The 26062-nt window shown below is 49.7% G+C and overlaps 1 protein-coding gene across 2 annotated transcripts; it reads right to left on the bottom strand.

Annotated features, from left to right (window-relative positions):
* Nucleotides 1-2000: 2000 nt before the first annotated feature.
* ALG9 (ALG9, alpha-1,2-mannosyltransferase) lies at nucleotides 2001-25906 on the bottom strand. 2 transcript variants are annotated; one of them, XM_027699437.1, is made up of 13 exons: nucleotides 25771-25906; nucleotides 25497-25567; nucleotides 24875-24963; nucleotides 24257-24392; nucleotides 23840-23927; nucleotides 23592-23697; nucleotides 19605-19727; nucleotides 17870-18024; nucleotides 15698-15827; nucleotides 14831-14978; nucleotides 14524-14653; nucleotides 11385-11515; nucleotides 2001-4053 (listed from the first exon to the last, which is right to left on the bottom strand). In XM_027699437.1, the coding sequence occupies exons 3-13, from the start codon at nucleotides 24921-24923 to the stop codon at nucleotides 3930-3932; spliced, it is 1320 nt and encodes a 439-aa protein (XP_027555238.1). In that variant the 5' UTR covers nucleotides 24924-24963; nucleotides 25497-25567; nucleotides 25771-25906; the 3' UTR covers nucleotides 2001-3929. The 2 variants fall into 2 exon arrangements, with proteins under 2 accessions (XP_027555238.1, XP_027555236.1); XM_027699435.1 differs by lacking the exon at nucleotides 25771-25906 and having other exon boundaries at nucleotides 15698-15803; nucleotides 25497-25563.
* Between the last annotated feature and the right edge of the window lie 156 nt (nucleotides 25907-26062).

Below are 26062 nucleotides of genomic sequence, written 5' to 3'. Positions count from 1 at the left end.
CTCTCACGTCTCCTCCACAGTCTCTGTTTGTCTTCTGCCACCCTCATCGTGGCTGAAAAGCTAAAAACACCTCTTCCTAATGCCACATCTACACAGTCTTTCACCTCTGCCACTCCTTGGAACTCACCAGCAAGGCCTGAGGCAGAGATTTACAGCCCTGCATCACTCTCCTTCTTCATGGGAGCTCCTGGTTTCTGCTTGGTACCCAGAGCAACTGGCTCAGGCCACGTTTCTGGTGTGTCACCTGGAGAAAGGATGACAAACCAGCCCTCCCCATACCCCTAAGAACAATGTCTATTAGAAGAGAGATGAACATTCCTTTAATCATTAAAAACCATCTCATTTATCCCTCCTCCAAGCCTACAGCGTGTCCTGGCTATTCAGTCCCTGCCCCAGTTTTACACAGAGAATGACCCAGGGTGTCTGAGCAGCTCTGGGGCTTTTTTTGGTGCAGCACAGAATTACCCAACAAGGGTAGGGAAGAAGAGGAGCCCTGGAGCAAGTCCTGAGCTCACAAAACAGCAAACCAGCCCTGCAAGGGTTGATAAAACACCCCAGAGCTCCAGCACTGCTGCAAACTGCTGCCAGAGGCACAGAGCAGGGGGCAATGCCAGGGGATCCATGCTGGGTGGGTTTGGGATGGGGACAAGGCTCCCTGACGTTGGAGAGGGTGTCCCATTCCCACAGCTGGAGCTTGGGAGGCTGGAAGGGAGAGGAGGATGAGCTCAGGTGGGAAGAAGCAAAGGCAGCAGGGGCAGAAGGAGCAGAGATCCCTTTTCCCCACCAGCTTCCCTAGTGAGGAGCCAGGGAGAAAATAATGGATATTTATAAGCAAACCTGTCTCTAAGGCAGCAGTTTCCAAAGTCTAATAATAGGGTTTGGGCTTGTTTATTGTGTGATTCAGCCAGCACTGCATAAAGCTGCTGGAAAGCTCCTGCCTGTCCCGAGAGCACATTCCCCAGAAGCTGGGAAGGGGAGAAGCCAAGGATGTCAGGGATGTGGGAAGGCACCTGCCCCCAAAACCAAGGCAAAACCCCAAGTCTGCAGGTTGTCACCACCACGCCTCGACCAGTGGTGTCAAACCAGACCTGGCAGAGCTGTGGGCAACTGCTCCTGAACCCACCACAAACCCCAGATCCAGTGGCCCTGGATTTGTTTCCTGCTGACTCAGACACGTGTTGAAAGTGCAGCTTCCCCAGCCAAGGCAGAGGGGAGGGTTGAAAACAGGAAAGGTCAAAACAGCCTCCTGTTGGTCCAAGGAACAGGGCTGGGCTGGGCAGCACGTTCTGAGGCAGAAGGAATTGCAGGGCTCAGCTCCCCACCCTGCTCTTCACTGGCAGCCTCTCCATCTCTACCCAGGGCAGAGCAAACTCCCCAGAGAATCCCCCTCTGCTCATCCAGGCAGGGCAAGTGCCACAGCAGTGGCACTGGGCACCAGCCTGGGCTGGGGGGGAACACAGAGAAGCTTGACCATTCCCAGGAAAATGCTTTGTTTTGGATGCAGCTCCACCCTTTGGCATCATCCTCTTCACACCCATCATCTGCCTTCAAAAAAACCAGGGACTTCCATCCAGGCAAACCTGAGCCAGGCAGGCAGTGCCTGCAGTGTGCTCCTCAGGATGTGATGCTCCCACTCCACAAGCCTCTTTATTTCCCAAAAATCTTCTTGTTATCGATGGCTTTTTGCTTCATCTCAGCTCTGCACAGAGTGCAACGGTCCTGACTTGGGAGTGATGGGGAAATGAGGGCAGCCTGAGCATTTCCTGCCCCAAACCTCACCTGGGGCTCAGGTGCAAACACCCTCAGCAGCCACTTCACCTTCTCATTCCCAGTGGTCTCAGCTGGGATTGATGGATTGCCCCTGGTTACTCCCAGGAACCAAACATTTGCTGCATCCCTCTGGAAAGCACTGATCACTCCTGACTGTTGTCAGGTTATCAGTTCCCCACCACCACTCCAAAACAGGAATCCAACTGGAAAGGAAGGTGGAGCAGCCAGAGTCATTTAAAATGGATATTTACTGCACTGTCTTTTCACATTAAACATGTGGTTATGGGCTATGACAACATGGAACAGTCACACAAACAGCACCAGAGAGAGGTGCAACCAGTCCTTCAACTGCATTTGTTTCTTTATTTGATTTAAGGTCAGGGATTTATTTCTTTGTTTGATTTAAGGTCAGGGATTAGCAAGGGAAGAGGCGACAAGCAGGGTGAGAGTTTTGGTTTTGATTTGCTGGCTCTGGAGAGCCCTGTGTGAACTCCTCTGAGGGGCAGAGCTGGGGGGACACCCTGGACACAGACACCCTGATGTCACCCTGGCTCTGACCCCCCAGACCAGCTCATCCCAAACACCAGTTTGTGGGTTGAAAACCTCAAAGCTCCACATCTGACACTGATGGAGGGGGATGTTTGCACAGGGGGACATTTCCCTGAAGATGGGCCAGGCTGAGATGCCACACACAGTTCCCTAAGTCTTCAAAGCTGGGATCTGGAGCTTTGAAGCTCCAAACTGCTCCTGCATCCAGGGGGGTGCAATGGGAGGGAGCTGCATTTCCATGCTGTGACCATCCCATGCTTGTAGACTGCTTTTAGCAGAGCACAATGCCCCCCAAAAACCTCCTCAATGCAATGCAGGGCATTCAGAGCCTCTTCCAGACTGAACCCAGGCCTTGCTCTTCATCCAGCTCCTCCTGCTTGGTCCCAGCAGTGCCCTGTTGGATCCCAGCCTGTCCTTCCCCCCCTGCCCACGAGACCTGTCCAGCTCTGAGTTTTGCTCCTGGACCAACACCCGTGTTCTCAGAGGCTCCTGATTTTTTCTTTGCATCCAAACAGCTCCCCAACACCTCAATCTGCTGCCTGATCCCCCTGCTCTGGCACTGCACACACACCCCAGTCTAACCCCAGAGCTTGGGCAGAACTCCCTCTCATGCCACCCCATCCCCAAAAATTCCAGGGATGGGAGTGAAAACCACCCCCTTGATCCAGCCTGTGACACTGCACGTTTGAAAATGGAGACACAACAAGCACAGCATTGCTCTGGAGCACATGAGACCCATGTAACACACACTGTCTATTCTGGGAAACAGAACTGCAAAAAAAAAAAAAAATATATAAATTAATCCTTTTCCTCTCTGGAGGATCCCAGAATTTTTAAGATGCTGTAGTCTAGAATTCGAAGGATGTTACAGGTATCTTGAAAAAATTATTATAAATAGCAGACAAACACATGGTTTCACAGATAACACAAACACTGATCCCATTAAATAGATAATTGTCTCAGTTCCTAAGTTTGGGGAGGTTTTTTCTCCCAAAAGCACAGGTTTATCCTTGAAAGTGTCTCCTGGACAGAGCAACTTCAGGCTGTTTCTCAGTGGTGCACGATTCCTTGAGACTCTGCATCTCAGTTCACTGTCAGGCAGGTTCTTCCTCTTTCCCACCACTTTTTGTTCTTAAGAAAAAGGAAAATTCCTAAACATTGTTACCTGAAAAAAATTCCCCAGGTGAATGAAAGCACTGCTGGAGCAGAGGAGGGACACTGGAGGGGTGGGCAGGAGAGAGCAAGAGAGAAGCTGAGGTTTTCCCAGTGCCAGACTGCAACCTGGAGCAGAGCCTCATCCTGTCACTATTCCTTTTTATTTTCCATTTTTCTCTTTTCCAGTGCAACGGGACTGAAAATCCACAGGTGGCTGCTTGATTTTCAAATGGCTTCTCACCAACACGCTGCTGTGGGCAGAGCAGAGCCCTGACAGTGGGAACTGAGAGCAGAGGATGCACCTTCCCCCCTGGCTGGAGCTGCAGAGCCAAAGCACCCCGGGGCAGGTCTTTGTCAGAGAGTTCTCAGGAGCCCAGTCTTTCAAAAAGGGAACTGGAGATGGCCTGGGCAGCTCTTCCAAGAGTGTCAGCAGATGCTTTGGGTTTGGCTGTGTTCTAGCCTCCCATCTTTTTCCTGCTCTGCCTGGACCTCCTGGATTTCAGGATGGTGTAGTTTGAGTACCACGTGTACTGCTCGGACAGGAGGGGGATGTAGAATGCTCTGAGCAGCCTCGAGGACCTGGAAAAAAGAAAGGAGAAAATCATCCTTAAATGCCCAGTTTTGTGCCATCACCAGAGAGCAGCAGCCTGACCAGTTCTTCCACCATCCACTATCCATCCCAGCAGGATTAAGGAGGAGAGAGGGCAGGAAAGGTGGTGTAACTGTTGAAAGAAACTTAGATCCCAGCTATCAACATCCAAAAAGCAGCCAGGGGGCCTTTGGGGTCACCCAGCCAGGCAGGCCCTGCTCCTCAGGGCACCCTGGGAAGGTGCAAAGCTGCATTTCACAGTCACAGGATGTGCTGAGCTGGAAGGGACCCACAAGGATCACCCAGTCCAACCCTCAGCCCTGCACAGGCCCAGCCCCAAGAGTCACCCCCTGTGCCCCAGAGGATCAGCCAAACCCTCCTGGAGCTCTGGCAGCCTTGGGGCTGTGCCCACTGCCCTGGGGACCCTGGGCAGTGCCCAACCAGCCTCTGGGGGAAGAATTAGATCTCAATTTCCCTGAGATCCATCCTGACCCTGCCCTGACACACCACAGCATCTCCTCTTTTCTACCCCACCTTTCTGGCTGCCCATTTTCCCCCCCACATGTCCGAGCAGCAGAAGCTTTGCTGGCCACTGGCATTTTGGGAGTTTTGCTCTTGTGCTGAGGGTATTGAATTAAGGAGGGCTGGAGTGCTCCAAAGCCCAGGGTGCTGCAGGCTGCCAGCTCCCACCCCACGCCCTGCCAGTTCCAGCAACTCCAACACTTCCAACAATTGGCCCAGTGGAGCACTGGAGCGTGGAGGGCTTAATGGCTGCATGAAATTAGTACCTTTTATTTGGCTGCTAATTGCTGGAGCTGTGCTGGCTGGGCACATTGTGAATGTTGTGTATTCTCTCACTGAGTAATCCAAGAGTAAAACCCAGGTTTAAATGTGCAGTGGAGGAAGGTAATGAACGACACTGAACCCTGCAAAGCTTCAAAAATTTGAGCAACTTGCTGAAACCAGGGCTGGGGTGGCAGAGTTTTGCTTCCTCAGCACTGCATCTTATCTCTTTATGTCTTTCAGATCAACTTGTTGGAGGGTTTGATCTGCAGGGTGGTCAGGGATGGCACAGAGACCCAGGTCACTGCAATCCTCACAGCTCTGCTGGCAGCACAGCCAAGGTTCTGCACATCCAAATCAAGCCACTTTTTTTTCAGGAGAAAGCTGAATTGTGTTTTGCTGTAAGGCAGCACTGGACATCTTTCAGAAACACAGGCCAAAGAACAATGGTAGGAACTGCCCCTGGGAGCTGCATCTCCCTGGAGGCTCCCAGGCTTCTTAGACAGCCCTGCTGGGATCCAGCTGAGAACGAGCAGCTCCTGCATCTCCTGCACCTTGGAATGAAAGACCATCCAGGAAAAGCCTGGTGGTACCTCCTTGCATTGGCAGAGCACCTTAAAAACAGTAATTCATGTGCTCTGAGAGTCACATCTCCCAAAAAGCCCATGGAAGCCTGGATATGGTGAATGGTGGCACCAACAGATCTGCTCCAGAACAGAGCTGTAAGGTCAGGCTTTGTCCAGCAGCAACTTTCTCACTGAAAAGGAGACTCAGGCTGGACACAAGCACGAGGCTGCTCTCTCTGCTGCTGGAACTGCACAGAGCAGGGCCCTGCTTTGGTTCTCCCAGGGCTGCTGATGCTCCCCCAGCTCAGGGGAGTCATGACAGAGCTTTCAAGTCAGACAGGGAACCTTTACCTCCTGTCACCTCACTTTGTCAGGCTCAGCAACCTCAGACAGCAGATGGCACATGGAAGGGGCTGGGATGACAGATGACAGGGAATATATAGAATGTTCTATTTGCATTTGCTTCTAAATTTGTCCCCCAGAGACTGGGATTGTGAGGAGCCTTCATCAGCACTCAGCTCCCAAGCAGCACGTTGGTAGCAAGGCCACAAGCACTCCAGGGGTCTGGCTGCCCAGTTTTTTTGGATTCTGAAGGAGTGCAGCACTCCCAGCAGCTCCCAGTCAAGCCAGGGCTGCTCAGTTACCACCAAGCCCAGCAGAGCTGTTTGGTGCTGAGCCTATTTCTGCCAGAGACCCACTGGACTTGAGGGAAAGCAGCTCAACATTCCTGCTCTGGTAGTGCCACAGGAGGCTGGAATGGGATGGAAGCAAACACCAAGGGAAGGTGTTCCAGCCCCCACTCCCAAATTCACAGCCTGACACAGAACAGCAGCAGCCACCTGCAGGGGTGGGGGATTCTCCCTGCTTGTACTTTTTAACCTGAATTCCCCACCCAGGGACTGCAGAATCCAGGAAGGAGCAGGAGAAGGCAGAAGGAGGAAGAGGAAGGAGGAAGAGGCAGGAGGAAGCTGAACCACAGGGGCAGGAAGGACCCAGTGCCTTCCAGCCATGGGCACACACAGGCAGCTCAGGATCAAAGCTCTCTGCAAACCCATTAACCTTTGCACTTCCTCCAGGTGCCACATTTTGTACCTCAGAGGTAATTCAAAACATTCCTTACTTCTCCTTGTAAAACAGAAGCAGGGAAAACAACTCAAGCAACACACAGGGAATGAGACAGTCCCTTGTCACACCAGGGTGATGATCTGCTCCAACAAGGTGACCCAATCGTTCACTTTTCACTAAGAATTTTACTTTTTTTGATGGAAAATCCAAGTGTTTGGAGCAAGCAGACGGCTCAGCCTAAAGAGCTGGAGAAATATGTGCTCCTCAGTGGGGAGCTGTGATATATTTCCCCTTTTTCTGTGCCAGATTCGGAGCTCTCAGCCAATATAGAATTAAATGGACCTTGGCAAAGCAGCTTCCTGAGGAGCATAATTAGCTGGTGGCTTGGAGTGCTCTCTAATTCAATTAGCAGCACCATTTATCAGAGCCAGCTGAGATTTACATTTGCACTTGCTGACGTCAATGGGAGACTCACAGTGAGTCCCAGAAGCCTCCAGTTCAGCAGGAGTGAACTGAGCTGTTGGGGTCATTTATTTTCAAAGAACAAGAGCTGCAGTTTGGGTTTGGGTGGGGAGGTGCTTGATGGGGTTTTTGGTTGTTTTTTTTTTTTGCTCTGCAAACCTGAAATCTCCCCTGGCAGCTCCCTCACAGCCCAGCTCCAAGGGACACTTCTGTTCCTCCTCAGCCTTTATTAAAAAAAACCCACAAATCTGCATTTTTCACAGTGGTTTTACACTTATTTCATAGGTAGCAAGAGACATTTCCAAACCACTGTGTGGAAGCAGGTGCTGGATTTGAGGGATGTGTCGCTCTGGTGAGGGGGGAAGGGACATGCTCAGAAATGTGAGCACTCTGGGGCACGAAAGGAGTTCTTGATGCAGCTTCAACCTGTGTGTCTGACCCTGGGAAGGTTTCCCCAGAGATCTACCAGCTCTGGGATCCTTCTGGCTCACTCATTTCTAGCACACAACTTGCTGTTACAACTGTGTCACTGCTCCCCTGCAGCAGAACCATGGATTTTTCAACTCCCAGACAGACAGCAGTGCCCAAATTTGGTGTCTCATATCAAAATCAAACCAAGCCACACAAGTGCTTCTGCTGGGATTTCCACACCTTCTCCCCTGTCAGGGCTGCAAACACCTTCCTGGACTGCACAAGTACTTGTTGCATCCCTGAAATGGTGTTGGGGCACCAGGGATGCCCTCAGAGAACCCTCTGGCTGGCTGGGGTGGCAAACAAAGGCTGCTGCAGCCACAGACAGACAGACACCAGACCTGCACATGAGATTTTCCCATCTCCACACGAGGACAAGAGTTAATGCCAGGCTCTGCAGGGTGAGCCAGACCTTGGCACCTCACTGAACCACCAGGCAGGGCTGCAGTTGCCACTGCCCCCCTCATCTGCTGCAAAACCTGGGTCATTGCCCCTGCTGGGAATTGCCTGAGCCCCAAGATTTGATGCAGGTTACGACTCAGGCACACTCAGGGAAGAAAACCAAAGCAAACAACACTTGTCTTATTTTAGAAATGCTCTGACGCACTCGGAGCTCGACAGCCCGACTGTGAACGTTTGCCATGGGAAACCTTTATATGGATGTTGCAGCAAAACTCCAGCACTTGGGTGCAAAACAATGCAAAGGTATTTACCTGCCCCTGCTGTTCTGAAGTTTAAGCTCCTTACTCTTTCATGCATTGCCAACAAGCTCCTGGAGATAAGAGGGGACCTAACAAACCTTTGGACCAAATGGGAAACTGCAACACAGGGAGGGTTTAAGGGCAGAGCCATGGGAACACCAAATCCCACTGAGCCCCCTAGTCACTCATCCACCCTGCTCTTCTCCAAGGACCTGATTACAGACAGAAATTAAAATATATGTGACAAAAATGATGAGAAATGCAATGCAAAGAGAGCTGCTCTCCAATGTCTCTTGCTGCTGTGGACGAGCTGGTAAAAGGGGCCTTGACTTTTTTTTGCAGCATCCAATTATAATTGTGACACCTTTAAATGCCACACTGGCTCGAAACAGGGCAGATCAGGCCTCGTGTGGTTTGTTCTCCCTGCTCCTGGACAGGGAACTGGGCCCTGAGCTGCCCTGGGAAGCTGTGCCCACTGCTGGGCAGCTGTTCCTGCCTCACTGCTCCTCTCCAGGGGAAACAGGTTCAGGGAGAGAAGCTGGGGAGATGCACCTGGTTCTCTCCCCCCTCAGTGATACCCCCTGGGTGAGCCCAGGCCCTCCCAGCCCTTCCCAGCCCTGTGCCCTGGAGCTGCCCCCCCTGCCAAGGGCACAGCTCAGCCTTTGGAACTGCAGGAGGTGGGAACAGCAGGGATGGAAATCAGCCCTGCTGCCATGGCAACCTGGCCTCCTCCACTGCTGAAGGCACCACAGCTCCCCTCTGCTCCAGCTGTGCTGCCTTGATAAGGAACAGCCCCGGGAATGACGGGAATGGGAGCAGGGGAGGCTGACAGGTGACACCAGCAGGGATGAGGACGGGGCTGCCCAGTCTCCTCGTCTCCTCCTGGGACGTGCTCTGCAAACCCTCTTCTATCCCAGCAGCTTTTTCCAAGGAGGACACAGCAGCCAGAATGATCCCCTTCACCCTCAGATGATCTGGGGCAGCTCAGCCAGGCAGTTGCTCCCCTTTCCCACCTCTCATGTTCTGCCTTTTCCATCTCACCATCACCAGGCTCAGAGCTCTGAAGTTCCAGGATCTCCCTGTGATTCCCAGCTTCCCACAACGAGCTGCTGCTCCGTGGTGAGATGATGCCTTTGCTACAACAAGCCAAGGCATCACTCCCAGCAGCAACAGCCACGAGCAGCCTCCCTTCCCAAGGCAGACCACGTGAAGGACCACACACAGAACTGAGTGGGCTACTGGAGTCTGGCTGCAGGCTTGCAGGGATCCTCAGCCAGCCAGGAACACACTGCTCGGGGATCTTGGTGTTTGGATGATTTAAATGCAACACACAGCATCGTAAATCAAATCAAAATGACTGCACAGGTTTTCAGTGCCAAGCCTGGGAATAAGTTTCCAGCCTCTCGTCTGGCAGGAAGGGCTTTGACAGCATCTCCCCTGGAAGAGCAGAGCTCCACCACCACATCTACCTGTGTGTTCAGCCAAATTCCTGAGGGCCAGCCAGCCAGGGGTGCCTGGCAGGATGCAGGGGTTTTAGCTGTAAATAGGGAAATTCCCCTATCAAGAAGGAAGGGGGGGAAAGAGAAGGAAGAAAAATGTCAGTGGCTACGTGGAAACAGCACTAAAGCTGAGAAGAGAGTGATAAGGACTCAGCACTGAGCCTCTCAGGGGATCTGAAATGGGTTCAGGAGAGAGAGCAGTGGTTTGTGGTACGTCCCACATGAGCTTTAATCAAAAATTCAGAGGCAATGGGTGGGGGCTGGAAGTGCAATAACCCAAAAAGCCCATGAGACAGACCAATTCCCCATCTACCAAACATCAGCCAAGCACAGGAAAAATGAGGAATTCTGTGTTGAAAGAAGCCACAGAGAATCCAGGACATCCTGGAGAAGTCTGTGAGACATTCAGTCATGGCAGAATAACTCACTTGGCTTTCATCAGGCAGGTAGAACCTCTGCAGCAGAGCTGCCTCTAAAGCACCCCCAGCAAATTACATCCCCAAGGGGTCTTAAAGGCTCATCTGGACCTGCCTGACTTCAAAGGACTTTAGATCAGGTCCAACCAATCAAAGCTTGGCTGTTCAGTGGAGAACAGCAAGATAAACCAGCTCTAAAAACACACCAACGTGCCTTCAAAGCAGAAACGCACATTTAAGGGCACACGCTCTGCACGAGGAGTCCTTTGCAAAACTCTTGTGCAGATGCTTCTCTTTCCTCACCAATAAGACTCTTTGGCCACCTCGTTCTCCCTCCCTGAAGTCCTGCCCAAAATGTCACAGCAGGGCTCTCGGAAAACATCCTTCAGGAAAGGCCTTGCCAAGGAAACCCGTTTGTGTCAGCAGGCTGGGAACATCAGAGCTCCCCTGGGAGCTGCTCTACCATTATTATCACTCTTTCTCTCTGCTCAGCTGCCCTTACCAGCCCCACTCCCTGGAGGGTCCTTGCACTAGGAAGTAATAAGGTCTCCCACAGCAAACAGGAGGGCACTGAACCCTGGGTGAGCTTTTTACAGAGATTTCTCCAGTCAGCCCCTCTGTCCTGGTATGACAATGACATGACCAGAGCTTTCAGTGGCTAAACAACCTCCCCCTCACAGCTGAGGGTTTCTGTATTAACAACAGTCCCAGCTTGACAGCCCTGACTTCACTCCCTGTCAGCCTGGAGGAGAGCAAACCCAACCTCTGCTTCTCACAGGAGCTGCTCTTCAGACACACAGGCAGGTTGTTCAGTGAGCAGCAGAACTACCGAGGGGCAGATTCCAACAGGGATCTCTTGCACGGATTTTCTGATTCCTAAGAAAGGTGTGCCCTTGCTGACTGCCTCCTCTCTCTGCCTGCCAGCTTTCATGAAGCCTGGAAGAGCTCGTGCCCTCTGAGACTGACTTGTACCTGCCTTGAGTCTGGCTGAAACAAGGCAGCAGATTCAAAGGTCTGCTGGGAGGAGAAGCTGGGAGGAGATGACATCCACCTCCCTTCTTTGGAGAGCAAACCAAAAAACACTGCTTCAGCAGCAAGGAGTGCACAGGGAGGATTCTTTTTAAAAATAATCCTTCTCACCACCCTCCTCAGCTGGTTGCACCCTCTAAAGCCACTTAGGTCATAAATATTGCAGGCACAAGTCTGACAAAGGTTCCACTGTGGCCAGCAAGCTGCCTTTACTGGAAACTGGACTTCAAACTGGCATTTGTCACCCTCTCTCCTCCCTGTACACAACTCCTCCTGCAAGCAGAGAGCCCAGCCCTGCCAGACCTCCCCCCCAGATGTGCAGAGCATACCTGGAAGCATCAAGGAATGGCTTGTAGGCAATGGTCACCCACTCTTCTTTGTTGGAGGAATACCTGGGCTCCCTGGGGGTCTCAGTGGCTGTGTCCAAGTCCACCAGATAGTGGCATTTGGAAATGTCAATCTGCAGAAAGAAAGACATCCTTGTGCTTTATTTCCTGCTGGTTTCTGGCTCTCTGTGTTTATTTATACAGCCTGTTCTGTTACTTAGCAATGGGAAGAGGGTTAAATTTCCAGCAGCAGGGGAAAGGCTTCCTGCAGGATACACGGTAACCTGTTCTGAACATGCTCAAGCCAAACCTTTCTGGGGGAACACAGGCTGCTTTCTCACAAGAGGAGCATCCTCAGGTCCCTCTCTGAGGCAGGACCACTGCCAGCTTCCCTTGCTGGGCAACTGTCAAGTCACAGAGGTGGCAGAACCGATTCTGTTGGTGCTTTTCTCAGTGGTTGTCTAATTAGCTATTAAAGACTTTGTACAATGCTGACTCCACAAGCTCCCCAGGCAAAACACTCTGCTGTCTTTATGGTTAGAAATGTCTCCTGCTGTCTGCACTGAATCTTTTTCCTAGTTCATGCCTCCCTGACAGCCTCCTGCAAAAGAAATCGCTCGCTCACCTCATCTTTCATGCCTTTTACAACCAGTTGCACACAATTCCAGCTCGTCTGGCTACACACAGAGCAACACTTGGATCCACACAGACCAGGATGGGGTACCCACAAGGGTCACACAACCCCCACAGCCTGCTAACTCTGCAGAGCTCACAGCATTTGAGTGCTTTAGTCTTGTCATCCCATGGCAAGTCTTGTATTCTCGCACAGAATTTGATTGCAAACTTCCTTGGACATGCCTGAAATCACTCTTCTGAAGCACCTTTGGGGTTTAATGTAACGATTTAGGCTGAAAACAATTTAATTAGGTGGATACCAGATGGCTCTGTGGCATCACAGCTCAGTGGCAAATGAAATTACACCCTGGGAAACTCGGCTGAGGAGAATGTTGAATCCACTCCTTGCACTGTGTGAGAAGAACATTCCAGGCCCTGGGAGAGGTTCTGGCTCATTAGCAAAAAGACTCCCAAAGCACTAACCAAGTTTTCCTGTAAGTGATGTAGAATCATTGAGAGAAAGGCAAGTTACTGCCTCAAGCACTAGGACTAATCTCACATTCTAAATTCTCCCCTAGAAGGGCAGGTGAAAGATTTCCCCTGAACAATTCCAAGTGAACACAGAGCATTCCTAGAAGTTACACTGAAGCCAAGGATAACATCCATCCTGGTCAGAGGGCCAACACAGCACCTGTGCATTTATTTGGGCTTTGGTGATGCACAGACCTCAAAAGGTTTCCCTGTGCAAAGAAACCATTCAGTGAACAAAGCTGCAGGGGATTTCTAAATTACATCCCACCCTCCTCGCTTTTCCTTTCCTTTTCCTCCTCCCACTCTCCCTCTTTCTTTGATGCAACTGCAGTGCTGAGTGGTGGGGAGCTAAATTTGGTGCCACCCTGACTAACAGGAGTGGGCACAGCAGAGAGCTGGAGCTCAGGGCACAGCTGCTGCTGTCTCTCACTGGGGTCTAGAAGTGAAAAGTAAGTGGTCAAAAAAAACCCAAACTTCCTCTGAAGTCAGTTGTTGTCAACGGTTTCAGCTTTTAGGCCTGATCTGCTGGTCCTGCATGGATACATTTCTGTAGGAAATAATGCTCCTTATCTCCTCCTCAGCAGCTCCAGGGACAAATGCACCTCCCCAGCAGGACAAGAGCAAGGCAAGTGCTGCTCAACGTGATTAAGGAAAAGGAAGAACTGCAAAACAAGATCAAATCAACTCTTCTCCCCAGTGTCTCATAGCAACAGGAACACTGAGATTTACCCTTCCATTTTCAACAGAGACCTGCACCTGAAACAACGAGATCAGCCCCGTTTCTGAAGCCATTAATGGGTTTGAAGCTCCATGGCTCAGATAATCCTCTTGAATCATTTGTTTTCTCCCCTTTAAATGGCCAACAGACTTGTGCTATTTAGATTTACTCACTATCACAGTCCTATTTTTTTTTAAATCTGGGTTGCACTCACAAGCTCACTCAACTCAAGAAAATGCCTTGATCTCTTGGTGCTACCAGCAGGTCAGAAGAAAAAGCCTTAAACCCAAATTTAAAATTAACATTTAGTGGCTAATTTTTTAATGTTCTGGCCCCCTTTTGCTTGCACGAGAAACAACCAAGTTGTGGGGTGACATTAAGAAACAAGCATGAAACAAAAGTGTGTTTTGCTCCATTAGTCACAGGCTGAGCACCAGCCAGCTGTCTGTGCTAAAAATATGCCACAGTTAAAGATTTCATAAATTAAATGCACTGCAGCAGACAGCTCCTCTCAGGTGGGAACACGCCTCCTTCCCATTCCAGTAACTGCATAATGAGCCTCAAAAGAAGGGAGATTTAACCCAGCAGACTGCCAAGATTGAACCTGTTCATTTTAAAGAATAATTTTAAATATTTTTATATCATTAATATGATTTTAAAACATTCATATGTGTGCACTGCTTTTGTTTAGGTAGCACAATACAGACATTAAAAGCATCAATCAATAATACCAGTGTACATTATCTTAAAAGATTCCCACTGAAATCACTGATGCAATTGTTTCAGTGGAGTTCCAAATTAGGTTCCTCCTTCTCAGCTGCAAATGTGATGAATCCTTCTATATTTAAAAAGACATGAAAGCACAGAGCAAAATTTCAAAATATTTTCTGTGGGGGACTTCAAACTACTCATTCAGTTCACCTTCCTGTGCTCACACACTCTGCTGAACCCAAAATTGCAACAACTGGGAACTATCACTTCTTCTGCTGCTTTTATTATGCCTTTAAATGGGCAGATGAGATGCAAACAGAAAACATTCAAAACATCAATGGGGAAATTTCCCAGGGCTGCAGAGGGACCATTTTTGTTCTGTAACTTTCCCTCAGGAAACAAATTGGGGAGACCCAGTGTGGGGGGTCAAACCATCACATTTTTGGTGCTTAACCCAGGACACCCAGCCATGGGCACGATATTAATACAAATTAAACAGTAATCATGCAGTTGGGTAAGGAATTACACAGCAAGGTAAGGAGAAGGAAATGGGAACAGAATCCTCACGTATCGAGATGGCTCCTCCTTGTTCTGGTCGTTCATGTCCGTGGGAATGATCCGTGTGGCCAGGGGGCCCCTGGCAAAGGGTTTGGGCAACTGGCCCCTGAATTCTGACAGGATGAACTGGAGCTGCCAACTGCAGGGAACAGGGAAAATCCAGTGATATTTTGTGTGGGGAACACCAGAGGCACAGCCAAGGACACCTGCTGGTGCCAGCTGAGACCTGAGGGTCACTCCCACAACACTCAGAAGTGCCCCTCGCCAAACTGTGCCTTTGGCATGAAAGCCTTTGACATGAAAGCCTTTGACTCACTTCTCTGGCAGCAGGAAGCTGCTTGGGAATCTGTGCCACTCCTTCCCCACACACACGTTGACCGGCCTCCCCTCTGGCACTGTGTGGATGCTGGGATCAGTGGCAATCCTGTGGAACTCTGGGTACAGGTCCAGGGGCCCGTGGTAGCCTGTGCAAGGCAGAAAATCAGAGTAAGAGGGGTATTTACGTGGCTGCTTTGGAAAAGCCTACAAAAATGTTGTTCACAAATAACTGGCAACTTCCTGAATAAATGAATTGTCTGTGCTAAAGAGCGGCTGGATTGTTTTAAGCATAGATTCTTTATTCACATTTTCCTGTCCTGGCAGTGTCCAAAACCCAAATACATATTGTTGAGGTTGGGAAAAACCCAAATACATATTACTGAGGTGGGAAGGCTCACTGCATGGTTCTGATTCCAGAAGGTTCTTAAGGACCATGTCCAATCCATCTCCATTAAGGACATATGCACCCAATTCCAAGTTTTACATGGGGAAAATGCTGTTTCAAGTATTTGAAAGCTGAAGTATCTGCTTTAATACCAGTCTGGGTACATTTTTATATCAGTAGAGTTGTGCTGGCTGAAGGTGAGGGGCAGATTTGTGAGATTCTAGTGGTTTATTCATACATATGTGAACATATACATATGTATGGATGAATGTGCACATAGACACACATATATAATCATTCATTAATGGTGATTAAATTAATTAAAGCTTATTCCCCTCCCTGCAGCAACGACATCCAAACTTTTTCAGGTTCCTGATTTTCACCCGCCGCCGGAATCGAAGCAGCACAACTCCTGCCAAGCCAGAGGCCCAGGAAAGCACAGGGCAGGTGTAAAACACCAATTTCCTGCAAAACACCAACCTCTGAATAAGGCAACAGAGCGGGACAGAGACAAAAGGCCGAAGAGGAAGACGGTGCCCAGGGCCAGCCAGTTGGAGGACACCGTGTAGTGCTCCAGGCGGTACCGCTGGAATATGAAGTGGTAACATTTCTGAGGAGAGAGCGAAAAAGAAAACAAACAAAAAAAAAAAAAGAGAGACATAAAATTACTCAAAATCTGTTTAGCAAGATCCTGTCTTCCATGGGGACCTTGCAGCAGTGGCTGCATCTCCCTCCAGGTCTCTGCTCTTTGGTTTTTTTTAATTTGGACTCATCGAAACGCACAGAAATTCAGTCACATTTTTAAAGTTAAATTCAGGGTATTTAAAGAAGTTTTCAGCTCTTTTCCCCAGGCAGGCTTCAGTTCAAAGCTGTAAAGTGCTCTCTACCAGTGCTCCAGCTGGGTTGTTCCCAGGTGAAGCAGGAGCACCTTTCAGACACTGCAGAAGTGCCCTGCACAGCCAGACCTCATTTTCCAGCCTGCACTGACTTGCTCTCCAGCACGAGTTCCATGACCCAGATTTCCTGGGTGACCTGCAGTTGTTTACCCTGCCTGCACCAACTCCAGCTCTGAAGAGGAGGAAAGAACCCACAAAGCCACTCTGAAACCGATAAAGGAAAAGCCTTTTGGGTTTTTTTTAATTTAAAAGCCTTTCTGGGGACACTCAGAAGGAAATACACCCAGTCCTTGGCTTGGGCCCTCCCTCCTGCTCTGCCTTTATGGTTATTCACTTCCTATCCTCAGCTGGTTTCTGTTTCTCTTGCCCTGTTTGCATTTTCCTCATGGCAGTCACATCTGGAGGAGCAGAGTGACCAGCCTGGACTGCTGGTGGGCAATCAGTTCTCAATTCCCAGCTGGACACTCCACGCTGGGCAAAATGTCATCCAGCAGTGCTAAAAAATGCAGGGCAGAAATGTACACTGGATTTTTTTCTAAAGCCATATTTGGCAAAGGTCCTAAACCACCACCCTGGGATGTTGTGACAGCCAGAGCCACAGAACTGCTGACATCAGAGCTTGGTCCTGGGATGCAAGGACTGAAACTCAGCTGGGGGACTCCAGGTGGGCACTGGAACACCAGCAGTGATGGGAGATCAGTCAGGAGGGAAGAGGGAGAGGTTTGAGGGGTGGGGAGCCCAGGACAGGAGCAGGAGAACACAGGAGGAACAGCAGGATGAGGCCAAACAGCAGGAACAGGCTCTGGCAGGGACTAATGGCTGCATTCCTGGGCCTTTTGAACAGGGGAAGATGAATAATTTTGACTCTGGGAAGGTTTAGATCAGTCTCTATTAGTGCTTTGCTCTGTGAAGTGCTTCAAGTGATATTTACTAAACATCCAGTTTTTGGCTCCTCCAAGTACCCAACGCAGTTTCCCGGCATCTAAACAAGATCATTTTTCCTTTTTCAAGCCAATGAAGGATTCACCAGAATCCTACACACCCACATTCCTGCCCCTGACCACCAGACAAAGGAGGTCCCAATGCTGTCACCATGTCACCAACCCTCGTGGCATCTCCTGGGGGTTGTGCTGTGTTGGCACCACAACATCTCAGCTCCTCCCCACCAGGAATTCCCACTGGGGATGGGAGAACAACCCAAAGCCACCACGAAATAATCAGTGGCAAGGGAATATTCTCAGCTATTTATCACTTCACACAATCCCATATAAGCTCCTGATGGGATCACCTTATAAAGCCATGAAATTTGATCTGGTTTTGCTGCACTCAAATCCAGAATTATCAGCTGAGCTCATTCTGTACGACACTCAGGAGGGAAATCCCAAATATTTTTGCTTTTACATCACATCTTACAGAGGGATAATAAGTTTTCCACACACTCTCAATCAACCTGCACAGGAAAATTATGGTTTAATGTGTAAAATCAGCAACACTTCAGCACCAGAAGGGCTGAGCATTTTGCTTCCACAGTCTCAACACCTGTCCATGAAACATGGTTCAAATATTAAACTGTACCAGCTACAGATTAAAGATGATGATCCAAAGCTCTGCACAGGACAGTCCTGAACTGTGTCACAGGCATGGATATTCTGCAGGTGTCCCCAAACTTTGGGAAGCAACGTTAAAAGAAATCAGCTGGAAATCAGGTTTCCTAAAGGCGTGACCTAATCTGAAACCACGTTCCACTCAAACTTACCTGGAGAGCTGAGAGAGCCACAGCACCAGAGAGACAGATGAGTGGATAGATGGGAAAGAGAAACCTCTCCTCCTTGTGGGGCTGGCTGAAGAAAATCACCATCCAGATGTACATGGGAGCCAGTGTCAGCCAGTAGGGACGGCCCAGGTTCTGGACTGGAAGAAACAGAAACTCAGCAAAGCAGCAACGCAAGAAATGAGGGGTTTGACCCACTCCCTCCCTTGCACAGTCACATCTCACCCCCCAAGCCCGTTCTCCAGACCCAAACTGCTGCCTTCAGACACAAACACAGCCTGTTCTGAGCACCCACGGTGCTGAAATCCAGGTAACACGTCTAAACAGTCAGCACAGACTTTTCATTACAGATTTCTACAATACCAACAATTTCAACAGATTTAGGAGGACAGAAAATAAGGGACTGCATCACTGAACCCAAGCAAGAGACAAAACCCATCAAGGACTGGCATATCAGGCAGCCAGAAGCAGATCTCCTGCTGTGTATTGTACACACAAAGATCAGAAAGGATCTCCCCTGGATCCCCCTCTCCCCTTACAAAGGCTTGTTTGTGGACTGAAGTTTCCACAACCCTCATTGCCTCATTACAAAAATAACAGCATGAGAGGTCTCTCAGGCGCCTTCTGCTTAACAGAGGAAATAACTGATTCAAAAATAACAACAATTACCCTGAATTTCAGTCACACTGAGGAGGGTTCTGCGCTGCCTGACAATTTGCAGTCCCTTCTCTGCCCCCTTACTACTCCCAACAGCAGAGTTAAGCAATTAAGGCAACGGCATTTCACAGACAATGGGAACAAAGCACTTGGCAGAATCGCTCCCGCTGTTAAGCACAAGAACACCAAGTGAACAGCAGGAAATCTTGCATTTACAGGATCTCCTACTGAGCTTTCACTGGTTCCTGACAGTATGTCAGTCATAGCCAAGGAACAGATACAAGCAAACACCCGTTAACACACATTTTCATGGGGGATTATGATATTGCTGCTTCTTTTATTCAGTAAAAAAATCAGAGAGAGAGCAAAGCACTGACTGGACTGATGAATCTGGAGGCTGCTGCTGACACTTGATGAATCTTCCTCAGGAAAACAGCAGAGAAGAATTCACACTTCCTCTCCAGAGTCCCTTACCAAATGTCATGTGTTTAAACTGATGTCATTCTATTTCAGAAAAAGCCCAACGTGAAGCAGGGAATATTCTGGTTCCTCCTTTTCCTGCTCTCAGTATATCCACACCCTTGGGGACACTTCCCAAAGCACGGGCAGTCCTGCCAGGGCTCAGCCCTGTGAGCTCAAGAGTGCCTTTCACAGTGCACAGAAGAGTCCACTCCAACCCCAAAAACGTTCCCCAATTACTCCAAAGGTTCCCATTTCCAGCTGCAGAGCAGATGGAAACAACAGGTACACAGTTTCTTTCCCCCTCAAGACTATTGAAATGTCAGACTGAGGGTTGGATACCACACCCCTTGTTAAACTCGCTCTGGGTATGGGTAAATTCAGCCTTGAAACCACTTTGTTCTTCTGGAGGTGGAGGCAAGGAACAATCCTGGACTCAGTAATGAGCTCCAGGAACTCTTCTATTACTCCAAAGACTTTTGCTGAGCCCAGTTTCACTCCCAACAAAGCAAAGCTGCTCTCTGGCAGGCTAAAGCTCTGCCTGCAGTCCCAGGCTGAGGTCTGGGCTGGCTGTGCCTGGCTCTCCCAGCTGCCCTGCACTCACCATGGAACTTCTGCAGCAGACACTCCATGAGACAGGTCAGGGGCAGCACCAGCAGGGCCAGAACAAAAGCCACGTTGAAATTCAGAAAGCCATTGATGAAGTAGAAGGACCAGGGTTCTGTACCTACAGGGTGAGAAAAAGGAAAGAAGAGGTTTGGAATGCAAGCCTGGAATGACATGTGGATGGAGCAGCAGCTTTGCCTGACTCCCAGAGTTAATCAGCAGCAATATAGAGGCACCAGAGCATTTCACAACCACATCTGCCTGAGAAACTTCATTTTCTTCCTTTTCAGAAATTATTTTCCTCCTTATTTTTTCACTGGGTCACAATCAATATCAATATAATACTGCTCCTGAGTCACAGCTCAACCCAAGAGCCCAGCAGAGTTCTGACACACGGTTCACCCTCACATTCAGAAAGACCACACAAGCAAGGTGGAGGTGGAAACTTGTAAAACCAGGAAACTTGACTCCAAATTCATTCTTCCTAATTGCAGAGAAGTAAGAGAGGAGTAACACAAAGCCACACACTGCCATGTAATTCTGGAGTGACCCTGTGCACTCAGTGTCAGCAGAAAATGTTCTCAAAAGGATTAAGAAGAAAGAGTTTGCATTCCCACTTCACCCCAACAAAGACTCAGCCACTGAAGCTCACCCAAATGCTGGTTTTGGTACCTCCTTAGAGCCAGAACTATTTAAGATATGCTTCAAACAGAAGCAAGGCAGCTCTGCCTCCTACCATGACACACTTGGGTACTGGCTGCGAGCTTCCAAGGATGTAAATTCGAAGACATTCCAATCCAACTGTCATTTATTTGGATGCTTAAAACCCCTAACAATGAGGAATGCCAGTTCCTCTCCACACATTTCCCACTCCCTGGGTGTGATTAGCTCAATCAGTCAGTAAATGACACGCGGGGGCTTTAATCACTGCACTGTTGTGACATGTGTCACATGCCACAGCAATTTCCTGCAATCAGAGCCACTTAAAGAGGGGTCCGTGCTGAAATCAATCAGACAACTGCAAAGCAGGCAGGAAAACCCCAACCCTCTGCAGCTCCCACAGCCAAACTCCAGGAGAAGCTGCACCAGGAATGTCATAAAATGTCCCTGGAGTCACTGAGGCCAAGCCCAAGCAACCTCTATGAGGTTCATATAGGAAACTTTCAATTATTAGCACTGAAAGCAAACAGCAGTTATAGGTAAATCCCATATTTTTAAAGGATACTAGCAGGGGTCATGCAGTCACCCTTCTCCCTGCCCTATGGAAAGCAAAGGAAATTGGCTCTTTCTAGTCTTGGCAGCCTGGGGATCAGGAGTGAAGGGCACTTCATGAATAATCCATAATCCAAACACACCCCTGAGGGATGCTGCTAATAAAGAGATCAGCTGGTGGGAAGCACAGCTTTAAGGAAAAAAGGCTACTTTCTTCACATTTTTTTTTGCAGTGTGACTGAATTGTCCTTAAAAACTAAGCATTGGAGCCTTCCCTCCTTCTCCAATGAGGGATTTTCTTCTCTGGAGAGGAGAAAAAGATAATAAAAAGGAAAAAAAAAAAGAAAAAGAGAGAGGAGAACAGTGCACAGCAGGCAAAAAGCAATAGGCTGGATGGTGGTGACTCACCCATTCAGAGCCATTCAGGCTCAATGCCTCCCAGGGCAAAATGCTTTTATTCCTGTCATCCACACGACTCAAGGTGAACTGAGAGGGAACTGCAGCGTGAAAAAAAGAGAAACCCCAGTGCACACAAGGAGTCCTGACCCAGAACAGCATCCTTCAAGCATGGAGGGACACTGAGGAGCTCTCCATGCACAGAAGTGATGGGAATGTGCTTCCACAGCATCGCCTCCAGAGCAGGACAGGAGATGGGAGTTCCTGCAAGTGTCCCACGGGCTGGAGCTGTAGGAGAGGGGCTGATGAAGGCAGTGGGAAGAACACTGTGGCCCAGCCAGTCCCTGGCACAATGGCTCCATGGGGATAACCAGCTGGAAGCACTGCCAGGCACTGAGCCAGACAATGCTTTGCCCTTTGACAGGCTCCGGGAGCAACCCTGGGGATCCAACTCCCACCCAAGGTGATGGAACTGGACAAACCACCTTGACCACAGCAATGGGGAGGCCACAGCAGAGCAGCTGTAAAATAGGCTCAGGCTGAGCTGCCCCACCCTGTGCTGGGCCCAGCCTGGGTGCAGGCAGGAGCTGCAGCTCAGCTCTTCAGCAGCAACTGAGCTGCAATAATTTGCTCATGAGTCACAGCCCCCATTCTAAGCAAGCCTGATTCAGTGCTAGTATAACAAACACTCTGCTCACTGCATTTCATTTATTTTCACTCTGTTGAAGAACCAGGACCCAGCAGAGCAAAGGTGTCACATCAACAGCCCAAAGCTCCCCAAAGTGCCATCACACTGCAAGTCACAGCCGAGGCTCCAGGCACAGAAAGTGGGGCAAAACTCTGGTCACAAATTAGGATTTCTTAGAACACATGCAGGCAAAAACCTCACAAAGTCTCAGAATCAGGCTTAGGGCTTTATGCTTAGAAGCTGCTCTCCCTTGGCTGTAGAAACCTAATTCCCCCAGGGAAATACTAACTGCACAGCCTGTGTTTATGTAGGAGGAGTGTATTGCTAAAGGCAAAAGAAAAATAAGAAGTTGAACCTTGTCTCCAAAACACTGAAGATGCTGTGGGCTGGTCACTCTGCTCCCATCATGTGACAGTTGGGAAATCCCAGCTCCAAAGCCTGGAGGGATTGGCCAGCCCCTCACCTCCCCTGGGGGGGGTTATTTTTCCCCAGTGTTTCGAGGCTCTCTAAACACACAGCGTTGTCCTGGCCACGCTGCATTAAAGAGCAATTTCAAGCAGGCTCTTTTACTAGCCTGAGGATGTTATATGAATGTCACTATGAATAAAACACTTCAGAACAGATTGGTCCCTGGAGGCTTCTGGAAACAACTCATGCACCAGTGTGGAAAAGGTCAGGCACAGGCCCACGCCAAAACCTATCAGAGAGACAGGGCCTGGAGTTTACTTATAGAAAACTCACAGCAACAGCCTTCAGAGCCCTCCTGCAGAGGGGAGGAACCGCGGCAAGGCAGCTGCTGCCCTGCTGTGCCACAGCACAAGTGACAAATCACCACTCAGCACCACCCAGAACAGCCCTGCCAATGAACCAGCAAACGTGGCTGCAGGGCACTGCCAGAGAGAGCCTTGCTGCTGCTGCTGAGCTCTGCTGAATCCCTCCTGGAACAGCTCAGACTGGGCTCAGAGGACAGGGATGATGCAGGGACCCTGCACCCCGAGGTCTCCCCCAGCCCCTGCAAGAAATGGAATACTTTCCTGCTCTTCATGGACAACTGAGTGCAGTGGCAGCTCCCAAACAAACAGCACTTCCCAGCACTGCCATGGAGGCTCAGAGCTGGGATTTGGGTCCCACAGTTATCAGGCAGATGATTTGCCTTATGGCACCCTCAGATCCCACCGGCCAGCAAAGCCCAGGGCACACACTGCCAAAAAACAAAGGGATTCCCAAGGCACAGCACGGGCTTGGGGCTGCAGAGACACAATGTGAACTGAAAAATACTACAGATTCTGCACTGCCACCCGCTCTTCCAAGGTTTCTGCACCCTGGTTGTGAGGAACAACAGCCAGGAACTCCATCAGATCTCACAAACACACACAGGTGTCCCCTGTGCCCACTGAGCAGCCACACACTGCCAGCTCTGTGCTGTGACACTGAGACACCTCACGGTGGTTTGCAGAACTGGGAAGTGAACAAAAGCAGCAACCAACTCACGGCGTGGAGAAACCCGACAGTGTCCTGTGGATTCCCAGCTCGAGAGAGACATCCCGTGTCCAGAAGCTGGAGCTGCAGCCCGTGGAGCTTGCAGGCAGCTTTTGCCCCAGAAAAAGGGTTGGCAATCAAGAGCTGGGGGGGGTCACAGCAGCAAGAAAAACTCCCAACTCCCTTCTTGGCTTGTTATCTTAAACTCACCGTAGAGATCAGGCCCGTGAGGGGTGAAGACATTGTATAAAACAATGTTGAGAGGTGCAACCACCAGCTTCCCATAGTAATAGCTGTCCACCACTACCAAGGGCACCTGGAAGGAAGCAGCTGTTAGTTAAAGTGCCAGGAGCTTTTGGCTGGGCTGCACTAAAGCTCCACGTGATTTTCTTGAAGGAATTCATCCCTCCTGTCACAAGCCCAATCCATTCCCTCTCTGCATTGCTACAGGCACTTACCAAAAACAGGATCAAGGACACCACACACCAGTTGAGGAAACTCTTCCACCTCTGCTTCAGTATCAACAGGTCAAAGGCAATAGGAAGCCTGAAAGAGAGACCAGCTGTCAGCTGGAGACCTTGGCTTTCCCCACTGCAGGTTCTCCTGCCCTCCAAAGCAAGCTGAGAGAGAACCATCCCTTCACTGGCCTCTGCTTCCACTCCACATCCAGCCATCCAACTCAGGCTTTACCCTCCCAGTGTACTAATATCAGGAAATCTTCCCAACCTAAGTCCTCCAAAAGCAAAGAACTCGGGCTATGGAAGCCTGTAGCACGGACTAGGCTCAGGCCCTGAGAGTTTTTTCCTCCAGCTCTCCACCCCTGTATTCTCCCCAAACAGGCAAAGTGCAAAACTCCCCAGCTTTCCTTTCCTTACCCCAGAGCTGCACTGAAGGGCCAGCCCAGGAGGGCTCCAGCAGCCACCCCCAGCACTGCCACAGAGGTCTTGTCCATGTACCAGCCAGTCATGGCAACCACCGTGGTGTACATGCAGAAACTGCTGGGCAGGAAAGCTGCAGCACAAGGGAGGAAAGGGGTCAGCACAGCTTCCTCACACTTCATACCCACAGCAGGGGTTTTACACAAGTGGCTGGGAAAAGGGGTGCAGCCAGGGAGAGGGGACAGGACACAAAGGCAAGTGGCAGTGCCAAAATATGAGCCTCCTTCCTTAGGTTAAAATATGCCCAAGGAAGGCAGGCCAAGACCCTGTTTAAGAGGCACAGCCAGGAGACAGGAGGCAGCAACAGAAACAAGCAGGAAACAAAGAGGAAACTGAAACATGTAACACAGAAAACATAATGTGAATCAACACTTATTCCATCACATCTGCCACGAGAAACGCCTCCAGCAGAACACAACCACAACAAACACAGACTAGAGGTCCATAACACAATGTTAGAGATGTGTTAGAGCTGTGGCTTCTCTTCTCTCTGGCCCTGCCTCTGGTTTCCAGGGACAAGGTCACTGTCACAGTCACTGCTACAAGCAAACCTACCTGCAGAAGCACAGAACATCCCCGTGCTGAGCACCAGGAAGGCCAACATCAGCCTGCTCACGTGCAGCCCAAACTTCTTGCACACAGCCCTGGGGAAGCAAGAGGGAAACGGACACCAAAAAGATCCTCAAAACCAGATCATTCCCAACAGAAAAAAACGCAAGGTAACAGCCTGAAAACCACAAACCAAGAGGCAGAGTCTAACCCAGCTTAGACAAGATAATTGTATGTTAAGGATTTACTGCTTTTAGTGGATGTAAACAGCATTGGCAGATGGATTATACACAGCAACAATTAATGTGTTCCAGTAAAATTCACTATGGAAAGCAAACACAGCACCAGACTCTCCTCCAGCAGAGCTCAGTCTACAACACTCCCACCCTGCTGTCGGTGAGAAAATGAGTGTAGTCAGCAAAATGCTGGAGTGGAGATGTGGGTGGCAGCTCTGAGAGCACAGTTTTGTCCTAATTGTGGAATTCTCACCAGTATTCCATTAAGTTATCATGAGAACACGTATTTTCAAGGTTCACTTCTAAGCAGCCCAATCTACACATGAGCTTCAAAGTGTATTTCCTGTGCGTGGCACTCAAAACACTCACTGCAGACAGGCTCTAACACTCACTTGTAGAAGTAGAGTTCACAAATGCAGCTAAGGAAGGCCAGGAAGCATCGTAGGAAATAGAAGATAAGGACCTAGGAGACATGATTGGAGTGTGAGGAAGGCACAGGACACAAACCGGGCTTGTAAAAACTCACAAACCCTCCTAAATCCTCCCAGGGAGGTCGATGTTTGTCAGCAAAGGAGAGTTTTGTAAACACGAACTCCCTGACAACAAACAAAGCAGTTGTTTTCACACGTTTATTCCCCACAAAAGCAGGTTCCACACTTGATTTACCTTGTTGGTTTGCAGGACTCGAGCATGGAACCAGGCTGGCAAGGCATGGAGCCACAGGTAAGCATAGGAGCGGATGGCATAGGCTGGGGAGTATTCCCACGTCTGAAACCCCTTCCCATAAATGAGGTAGTGTGTCTGCAGTGGAGATTAAACCAAGAAATAAATCAACACGCGTCACACAGAGCAGACAGCTTCCCATTTCCCACCTCCGAATCCTTGTGAGAGGCTGGCACGGGGTTCTAAATAAACCTGCGTCTGCACTGGCCGAGCACACGCTGCAAATCCCAAGGGC

Source organism: Neopelma chrysocephalum, unplaced genomic scaffold (assembly GCF_003984885.1).
Source record: "Neopelma chrysocephalum unplaced genomic scaffold, ASM398488v2 Primary Assembly neopelma1_138, whole genome shotgun sequence".
NCBI classification, from domain to species: Eukaryota; Metazoa; Chordata; class Aves; order Passeriformes; family Pipridae; genus Neopelma; species Neopelma chrysocephalum.
This window is presented reverse-complemented; position numbering and strand designations above follow the sequence as displayed.

Bases quoted from the DNA above. Each gene is read 5' to 3' on its own strand.
- ALG9 (XM_027699437.1), bottom strand. From the start codon at position 24,923: ATGTTGGCCTTCCTGGTGCTCAGCACGGGGATGTTCTGTGCTTCTGCA. The intron at 24,393-24,874 runs GTAGGTTTGCTT...CTTGTGCTGCAG, and splicing joins GATGTTCTGTGCTTCTGCAG to CTTTCCTGCCCAGCAGTTTC. The intron at 19,728-23,591 runs GTGAGTTTAAGA...CTCACCCTGTAG, and splicing joins TCACGGGCCTGATCTCTACG to GTACAGAACCCTGGTCCTTC.